This window comes from Humulus lupulus, chromosome 2, assembly GCF_963169125.1.
Source record: "Humulus lupulus chromosome 2, drHumLupu1.1, whole genome shotgun sequence".
NCBI classification, from domain to species: domain Eukaryota; kingdom Viridiplantae; phylum Streptophyta; class Magnoliopsida; order Rosales; family Cannabaceae; genus Humulus; species Humulus lupulus.
In genome coordinates this window covers 120120060-120130828 of record NC_084794.1, presented here as the reverse complement: position 1 = coordinate 120130828, position 10769 = coordinate 120120060, and the positions used below count along the sequence as shown (strand labels likewise).

General features: G+C 28.8%; 1 protein-coding gene across 2 annotated transcripts; it reads left to right on the top strand.

The window, feature by feature from the left end:
• The first annotated feature begins 3050 nt into the window (after positions 1-3050).
• On the top strand, positions 3051-10478 carry LOC133818424 (cytochrome P450 87A3-like). Of its 2 annotated transcripts, XM_062251284.1 has the most exons (9): positions 3052-3335; positions 3707-4034; positions 4157-4306; positions 4390-4638; positions 4780-4869; positions 4998-5076; positions 7357-7463; positions 7982-8109; positions 8255-10478. In XM_062251284.1, exons 1-9 carry the CDS (start codon positions 3136-3138, stop codon positions 8352-8354), a joined length of 1431 nt encoding a protein of 476 aa, XP_062107268.1. In that variant the 5' UTR covers positions 3052-3135; the 3' UTR covers positions 8355-10478. The 2 variants fall into 2 exon arrangements, with proteins under 2 accessions (XP_062107269.1, XP_062107268.1); XM_062251285.1 differs by lacking the exon at positions 7982-8109 and having other exon boundaries at positions 3051-3335.
• Positions 10479-10769: the final 291 nt, after the last annotated feature.

Here is a 10769-nt window from a genome sequence, read left to right as displayed (position 1 = left end):
CTTAGGGTGCATTTTCCTACTTCCCAAACGCCAATTTTCTCAAGAAAACCAACAATTTGTCAAGAAAAACTCTATGTTCTTACGGTTTACTCAATAACACTAAGGACCTAATAAAAAAAATTCATAATTATCACAAATTTGGCGAAGAAAAATTAAAAAAAATTACAAGTGAGTGATCGAGAAACTTACTTGAATGATGAATCATGATCTTGGAGGAGAAGTTGTTGAAGAACAAGTCACGGATTCCAGGAATCAAGAAGAAGAGCTTCAGGTTTGATAGTTTTCTTGGAGGAATGAGAAAATTAGGAGAAGATGAAGGAAGTGGGGGAAGAGGGAAAGGCAAGGCTATTTATAGCCTTGACGACATGCGAGCGACCTTGACATCATCTAAAGAAAAGGTTATCATTATTTTCAAAATGATGTGACGTCAGTGTTGACAGTTAGGCATAATCAACCTTGCTATTGTATTACAACTCAAAGCAAAAATAACAAGTAATCTAACTCTAATGGAAGATAATCACAAATTACATAAACACAAAAGACAAACTGTAGAGTGGATCTTTCTTGAAGAACTACCTACAAACACAAAATCACAAGTCTATGATTTTATGTAAAAACACAAAAGTGACAAGGCTTGGCACAGATGTTGATTTTTTGTCCAAAAATCTCTATTCCTAGCATTCTCCTTGGAATTTCTTGAAGCTACTACAATGGAATGAAATTGGGATTCACAAGCCATGATCATTCATGCAATTCAAGCTTTCTTGATGAAGATCCTAAAGAAAACTAGTAATATTAAAAGCTAGAGAGAGAGAGAGAGGTGAGTGATCAAGTCGCCAATTAACTCAAATTGACCTTTTAAATATTATAAGAACCTCATTAGACTCATCCTATGATATTAGAGCATCTTAATTTGAATTTGGGATCCAAAAACACATCACTTTACGGACCCTTACGGACGACCCAGCTGATGCATTGCTTGGCACCAGACAATGTGTCACCTCGCACCAAGCAACACGTCGCCTAGTCTACTATTTCTTGGCCGAGCGATGCGTCACCTCCCAAAGGCGGCGCATCGCCGATGTCTCTGTTTGATGCTCCAAAAAAATTCTCCAAACATCTCCAAATGCTCCCAAACTTTTTGGGTACTCTCATATGCCCCAAAGAAACACTTTGGACCCAAAATTATGATTTATAAATGCCTATACTGAAAGTCAACTCTCACATGTTGACTTTTGTAAAATTGTTTTGGTTTTTGCACCTCTTCGTGCCTAACCAGTTTTACCATGTATTTAACAAATCATAACAGTTGCATGGAAAACTGAAAATATCATCATTACTGCCTATCTAGTGATGTCAGTCTACCTTGGTACTAGAAAAACATCGCTTGCTTCATCAAAAATGTCACCATTACTTCAAAATAATGGTATTAGTTTTTTCGATGTGTTAGACTTTGAAAAGGTACCAGTCTGGTCAAAGCATACATGTTTATCTAGTGCTGGTCGCAATAAGATAAACTTGGGGGCAAATGTTTAACTAAAAACTGAACATGATGATGTGGCATATGAAAATGACATGTGGCAGCGTTAGGTATTGAACTTGTTCATGCTGGTTAGTCTATAAGGGTTGGTCGTTTCCGTTTAAGGGCAGCAGAAGGAGTTGCTTTTGTCAAGTGACAAGAGGAAGAATTTCATTTGCAGAACATTACTTGAAGGGTGTCTGATCGACAACAAGGATCTGGTCGATAGCGTATTGGTGATACAGCTTGCTCGAAGGATGTTGTGTTCGACCAGAATGACATGAATATCAGGGAATATTTATGTAACAAATATTTGAATGTATCTCTTGCATTATTTTATTGTATATCCAGTTGTAACAAGCCAACATTATTCGTGTAAGGCTTATTTCATGCTTGTAAGACCCATGGCCAGGCCCATGACCCACTAAGAGACTTTTTAAATTAATAGAGATCTCCACAATCATTAGCTCTCATGCGCACTTTACATACAAAATCTCTGTTGAATTGTATTCTCTCACAAGCTTAGAAAATTCAATTGAATTTTGTTCTTCTGATATTGAGTCAGAGACATTTTTTTATTAATAAAAGTGCAAGTGGATGTATGTCATTATAAACTCTTGGAGCCGAACATTCTTGTGTGTCGTTTGCTTGAATTCAACTCATTTATATTATTTGCTATCGTTCAATTTATCTCAGTGTCGTTGACCAAAACACTAGTCAACAATTTAATAAACATGATATGGTTGTCAACCCGTAAATGACATAAACTCATTTATTTCGTGCTGGCTTTAAGTCATATGTGTTACTGTATCAGACTCATTTTACTACCCCTAATGGAGATGTAACTATTGAAAACTCCTCCTTATGTCTATATAAATACAATCAAATTTTATTAGCTAAAACCTTTTTTTTAGTGACTAGTTGTTAAACTTCTATTAGGTTTAGGGTGTGTTTAGAGGTTTTAGGGTTTAGTATTGTTGAGGATCTCTGAATCATTTTTTAATTACTTAATTCTAACGATAAAAAAATTAAACTAAATTAGGAAGACAAAGACAACAAGTAATAGTAATGAACATATATGGTAGCGTGGATGCCCCAACTCTATTGTTATAATTTGATTTTGGCTGATTCGTAGCCTTTTAAATGAAGTATTCTCATTCCAAAAAAAAAAGTAATTGTATAGTATACATAGTAATAATTGTATCTGCCCTTTCTCTTTAAATAATTAGTAACTAAATCATCCATTCACAAAGAATCTTAATATTGATATATTTATATTATATCCCCAAGAGTCTACCCAAACATTTCTTCAGCCAATGTTTTATATGATAAACAAAACTTCTAGACTAGGTTGATAATTTGTGGATAAATTTTTAGTGACTAGTTGTTAAATTTTTATTAGGGTTTAGGGTGTGTTTAGGTATTAGGGTTTAGTATTGTTTAGGGAATCTATATCATTTATTAGTTACTTAAGTGAGTACCTCGCTCTATTATTTCTATAAATAATTTACTATATCATTCATTCATAAAAGCATTCCAATATTGATATATATTATTTTATCTACAATACTCTGCCGATCTAAGCAATATATATTTCTGTACATTGAAACTGAAAAATGTGGGTGCTTGTGATGAGTCTTATAGCCATTATTACCATTATGGTAAGTCACTGGGTTTATAGATGGCAGAACCCTAAGTGCAATGGAAAGCTGCCTCCAGGTTCAATGGGTTTCCCTATTATTGGGGAGACTCTTGAGTTTTTCACTCCCTATTCTTTGTACGATATACCTCCTTATATTAAAAAGAGAATAACAAGGTAAATCTATCCTTTTATATATTTATAATATGCATATATATATATATATGTGTGTGTGTGTATTAATTCGACCATATAGTACTCAAAAGATCAAGGATAAGACTGGAAATTTTGCCAAATATGCTTACTTTTCATGCGATATGTGTCATTTATAATATAATATCATCGTGTAAAATATTTATCATGCCTATATGAGGAAGTATTTTTTGTTCAAATATATAAATATATATATATATATATGTATGTATATATTGCCTCTCTTTCTGAGTTACATGATCAAATTAAGGGATCTTCAATATTATATATGCTAGCTATAGTAATACCAAATATATATGTTAATACAAATTAAGTTTATATATATATATGTGCAGATATGGGTCATTGTTTCGGACAAATTTAGTAGGAGAAAACATAGTTATTTCTACAGACGCTGAATTCAATTACCACATATTTAAGAATGAAGGAAAGTCTTTCCTATTTTGGTACCCAGAGAGTTTCACTAAAATCTTCGGCGGCCAAGACATCTTGACTTACCATGGCATGGTTCATAAGTATCTGAAGAACTTGGTTCTACACCTTGTTAGCCCTGAAAACTTAAAGGCTAAATTAATGCCTGAAATGGAAGAAATGACTCGCACACATCTCAATTCTTGGACTCACTGTGGCACTACTGTAGATATAAAAGAAGTTTCCTCAAATGTAACAATTAATAAATTTCTCTATTAATTTTTTTCACTATTTTCATTTCCTTTTGCTCTTGCTTATTGTATAAACGTTTGTTATATATATATATATATATATATATATATTTGCATATGCAGATGCTATTTGAATATTTTGCTAAGAAGATCTTTAGCTATGATGACTTAGAGGGCACAAGGAAACTAAGAGAGAATTTTTCTGCCTTCCTAGATGGCCTTATTTCATTTCCACTCAACATTCCAGGAACTGCTTTCCATGCATGTTTACAGGTATATTACTTTATTTTATTTGAAATTAATAGTATATATCACACAGTCTAATATATAGTATTGACCAAAATATATAAATATAGGGTCGAAAGAATGCAATAAAAGTGATGAAACAGAAAATTAGGGAACGGAAAGCAGCGAATAAGAAATATGGTGATTATTTGGATCATTTGCTGGAGGAAGTAGAGAAAGAGGATACGATTTTAAGTGAAGAGAAGGTTGTCAACTTGGTGTTTGCGCTTTTCTTTGCTGTTTATGAGATCACTTCTAGTGCCATTACATTAGCTGTGAAACTCATTTCTGAGCATCCTCAAGTTCATGCTCAACTAGCGGTATGTAATTAATAAACTCATGAAATTATTGTCCTTCTTTATTGATTTCATTAATTTTCTACATATATATATATGACATGAAAATATTATAAAGCCAAATTTTTCATTAATTAATTAATAAGTCTTTATTTTACATTGTAGAAAGAGCACGAGGCTATTATTAAAAATCGTCAGAGCAAGAATTCTAATATTACATGGCAGGAATATAAATCTATGACCTTTACACATATGGTGAGTAATTAGGGGTGATTTTATTATTATTTGATGGTGGATATATATAGAAATATAATTATATTAATTGTATAGAATTATATATGCCTACTATAATTTTTTTTTGTTTGTTAATTTGACTTTTGCAGGTTATCAATGAAACAGTTAGGCTTGCAAATATTGTGCCAGCAATCTTTAGGAAAGTTATAAAAGATGTTGAGATCAATGGCAAGTTCAAAATTACTCACTAACATACATATACGTTCATAATTAGATAATAATGTCCTTGACTAATTATCACTCAGATTGATGCAGGTTGAAAATATATGTCAAGGAAATTAAATAGTTGAAAGTTTCTTCATTTGAAGTTTTATTGTGTCGTTTTCAGATTTTATAATTTTGTTGATGTTGTGTTGTTTTAGGTTAAGTTGCCTTAGTCTTGTGTCCTTTATTTTGATAAGGAAATATTATCTTTTGAAAAGGCATATATTATATGCATAGAGAACAATAAAGGCTAGATAATTTGAGAATCATATTTTGTATTGGGAAGTTTTCATCCTCGTTTCTTTAATTTTGAAATCTCTTTAGCAATGTCGGAGACAGAATTTAAAGAAGGCTAATTATGTTTTAAAAAATTTAAGGGGACTTTATTACTATTTTTCTTAAAATTTTACATTTAAATATATAAATATTTTTTTTACTGATATAACATAAAAAAAATTAGGGCTCAAACTTTAAGTATGGCTCCGACACTGCTCTTTAGCGATAGAGTATTGTTGTAAACCACATTTTATTTGTTTCAATCGTTTTTATATATTATAAATGTGAGTGTAGTGAAAATTGTTGGTTTGTAAATTCAACACTTTTTTTTGCTTAATAATATATTTTGTTTATCCAAATATATATGTAATAGTAACTTAGTAACATAAGATATAAATATACATATTTCTTATTTCCTCATTTAGTTTTTTAATAAGAAATTACTTATTTTAATTACTTTAGCTATTAGTTTATATATATATATTTATGTTCCCTTTTTCAATTTTTTTAATTAAATAATTAAAATTTGTTCAAATGAACTTTTTAAATTTATACTTTTAATTTAGAATTTCTTAATATTTTATTATATTGAATATTTTTTTTAAAAGAAAATTAGAAAAAAGTATTAATTTTAAAATTAAAACCATATATAATATATAAATCAAATCATAAAAATACCAAACTTTAAATTATTTTGAACACTAAATTTCAAACTAATAAACAACATCAAATGATTTATTTTAAAACTAGAATTCATCATATTTTTATATGTAAAAAGTGTGTACATAACAAGTTCTTGGTTTAAGGATTTTTTTTAGATAAAAATTATGATATTATTTATTTCTTTTAAAACTATAGACAAAGTTTTGTCTTAATTTTTTTTAAAAATATGTTTGTATCATTCTTTTATAATATATGATGTTGTTTATTTATTTAAAATTGAAATGATAATTAAACAATATAATCATTTTAAAATAAAACTAAGCTAAAGTGCATTGTATGTTGCTTATATCGAGTATATATATAGGGAAAGACTGCGGTGTTGACAGTGTTTTGTCAACACCTGTATTGTTAAATGTTAGTTTCGGCAAGTGGATAATTATAAATTCTAACTTTTCACCAACACATCGTATATTGTAGTCATTTTAGAATATCCCACAAATTTTCAAGAAGTTATGAATAATTTACGATGTCGAAAATATGGTTCAAATAATCAAATTTTTCATGTGTGCCTATTTTTTAGTGTACTCGTGTAACAAACTTTTTTAACCTTGTTTTCAGTACGATAAATTATTCAGAATTTCTTGAAAATTTGTTGGATCTTCTAAATTATTATAATATACACTGTCATAATAATGAAAAATTAGAATTTATAACTATTTACATGACGAAACCAACTTTTGTCAACATCGCTGTTTACAAAAAATTGTCAACACCGTAGTCGCTCTATATATTTATAAATATAGGGAGTGATTTTTTAACATTAATGGTGCATTTCTTTCCTGTTTTTGGCACATGAATAGTTATAATCCTATTTTTTTCATATGACAATGTATATTGTAGTTATTTAGAACATCTCACAAATTTCAAAATATTGAATAATTCAAGGTACCGAAAATAGGGTTCAAATAGTCAAAGTTCACATTCATATAAAAAAAAACACAAATACACGTGCAACAGACTATTTAAACCATGTTTTCGGCACCGTAAATTATTCAAAATTTCTTAAATATTTACAATATATTATAAATAGTATTAATGTATAACATCATATATAAAAAAAAATTATAACTATCAATGTTCCAAAAACAAAGAAAAAATGCACTAGTGTTGTAAAAAAATGTGCTACGGTGGTTATATATATATATATATATATATATATATATATAACTTTGGTATACTAAACTTTTAATTTATTAAATTTTTATTTGAAAATATTTTATATCTAATATACAATGTTTGATTTAGGATATACAATTCCAGCAGGCTGGTTTATTATGGTTATTCCATCAGCTGTTCATTTGAATCCTGATATACATGATGATCCCCTCACTTTTAATCCCTGGCGTTGGGAGGTAAATAATTATAATTACAATATAGTAACTAAAGTCTTAAATAAATTTACTTACTTTATTATTTAATTTCCTTTTATACTTTTTACATATTATATTGGGTAAATAATTATTTGGTATCCTCTATTTTATCGAAATATATACATGGTTTCTTATATTTTCAATAATACTCATCTTGAAATCGTATATATTAAGTACTTTGGACTTAAATTTTATCAATATAATCAAACTGTCCTTAATTATATGAGTTTCAAATTCAAATTTAGTTAGTTAATTACATATAATAGAAAGCAGTTTGTTCATACTGATAAAATTCTATTGTTTAAATTTGAGTCTAGGATACTAAATATGTAAATTTTTCAAATTACATGATATCAAATAGGAATTATTAAAAACATAAGGTATTAAATATGTATTTTGATAAAATACAAAGTACCAAATAATTATATTCCCTATTATATAAGCCTCAATTATAGTGGTCGGGTACCCAACTAATTATATGAAATGAAAACAAAATGTAGGGAAAGCAATTACATATAGGTTCTAAGACTTTCATGGCTTTTGGTGGAGGTGTAAGATTTTGTGCAGGAGCTGACTTTACAAAACTACAAATGGCCATATTTCTTCATCATTTAGTTTCAAAACATAGGTAATTAAAAAAATTGATATTAGCAATTTTATGCATAACGTTTAATTATATGTGTATTTTAAATTGATAACCCAAAGAAAGAAGTAGAGGAAAATTTTGTATATACTAATATTGCATATTTTTATACGGTATACAACATTGATAGGTGGACAATAGTGAAAGGAGGAGACATCATTCGAAAACCTGGCCTGGGACTTCCATGCGGCTTACATCTCAAAATCTCACAAAAGCATGGCGAAGCTTAATAACAAATTAAGCATAATAATCAAGCCTATTTTAGAAAACCATTTTAGTATTTTATTGTGTGTCTTGGAACCAATTTAATATCTTATTTTTTACTTAAAACTATACATATGGTAAATTAATTAAAAATTGTACTTTTTCACTAGTTTTGATTTTAAAATAAAAAACTTATAAAACTATGTTTTGAATCTAAAAAAAAAAAGAGTTTAGAACATATTTATAAAAAAAAATTATTAAAAAAAATATTTCTTAAAATTGGTGGAAATAATGTACAACTTTAAGTTGATTTATCATATACAAAGTATTAAAATATTGTTACTTAAATCAATACAATAAAATAGGAGTTTAATAGTTATATGGGGAGACATTGAAGACATTTAATGTCTCCTACCAGAGGAAACGTTGTCGAATGAGCCATCATAAGTGGTCCTACGATAACTCTCATATGAAGACTTTGTAGACATCCAACGTCTTCCCTGAGAGTCATCATAGGGTGTACGGTTTACACCCTACGATGACTCCCAGGGAGACATTGAATGTCTACAAAGTCTCCCATTGGGAGTCATTGTAGGGTACCTATAACGTCTCGTTTTGAAAGACTATGTATACATTCAATGTCTCATATCGCAAGTCCTCATTGGTTTTTGTATTTTTTTAAAATAAAAAATAATAATTATTTTCATTATATTAATTAATAGAATTAAATATAAATTTTTTTAAAATAGAATTAAATATATTAATTAAAAAATCTAAATTATATGCAAATTTAAATTGTGAATTTTCATTAACAAAACTGAAATATGTATATAATATGTTTTAGCTAGATAAATATACAAAAATGTAATATTTGTTGTTAAACATACAAAATTAACAAATATTACACTATCTAGCTAGACATATAGTAAGAAAGAACAAGTAAACAACAACAAAAACCTATTTGGGACGATGACTTTGAACTATCGGTAGCATATGGTTCGTCCAATGTTATCGCATTTCATTAATCTGTGCTGGTGTATATGGTGTAGTGTTTAACTACAAAATATACAAAGTAGAATATATTAGTTAACTATTATATTTGATTATATATACTTTAATAATAACTAAATTTTTAACTTTTTATAAATTTATATACATACCTATTTCTTCAAGTAACGTCCAGGTTATGAATGTTCAATGTTATCCTTCAACATCCTTATCACATAATATTCACATGTCACATTGTCTGATTGGTGTGAACACTAATATTTAAATAAAAAGTAAAGCAATTAATATGAAGAATATTAATAAAATTCAAGTATAGATTTTCAAAATAATTAAAGTTGTAGTTACATACTTTCAGTTGCACAATTTTTATATTATTTGGAATCTCTGGAGGTTTTGGTAGACTGGTCAGAAAAAGGTTGAAAGCATTGACTATTACTGCCACAATTTCTTCACGGTTTTCCAATTTTGAGTTCACCAGATCACAACAACAAACGTAATATGCATATGGGGCCAATAATTTCAACATCAAATGCTCATTCCACAAGAAAAACAATACTATATATAAGTCCAATGCAAATGTTATAAGGACTAAGTATCTAACAATAACAATTTTTTTAACTTACCCATGGTTCCAAGGGACAAGTATAAGTTGCTCATTTGATCTTAATTGATGACAGCGCTTGAACAGACCTTGAACACGATGAACTTCCTTTAGTGGCTACAACATTAGGATTGACAAATAAAAACTTATTTGGCTGCCCTTGTTCTACCAAAAAATTGTTTAACAACCTATTAAGAAAAAAGTCAAAAATGTAATTAAGGAAATTTGTTGTTAAAATAAATTAAATAAGAAAGGTTAATTAAAAAACTTGTGCAATACCTCATGTAGCAAACGACAACTCCTTGTCCAATCTTTTCCATTCGAATAATTTGAAGTATGTCATCTTTGCATACGTAAAGACTTGATATATCTTGATTGAATACATCCTCATCTATGCCTGGATTGACACAATCGTTGTCATCCCAACGAGATGTAATATTGTATATCTGTTCCAAATGACTAGTGTCTTGTGTCAGAGGATCACTCAAACATTGTATCTCGTGGTCATTGTGTTGAATGAGCAATTGGTTGTTATGATCTATTATTACTTCTAGATCAAGTCTGTAAAATAATATTAAAAATTAAAATTTTTACAAACAAATTGAAATATATAATAATTAATATAATTATATAAGCATGATACATCACCTGTTCACGTATATTATCATATACGATGACCAATTCCTTAGGCCACAATATAAGATGCCCAATAGCCTAAATGACTATGTACATATTCTGATCAGGATATGCAAAATGAAGAGGCGTCGCTAGATTAATAGCATCAGTAATCACCACTTGGTAGTTGTTACCTAACTCTTTGTCATTGAGTTTG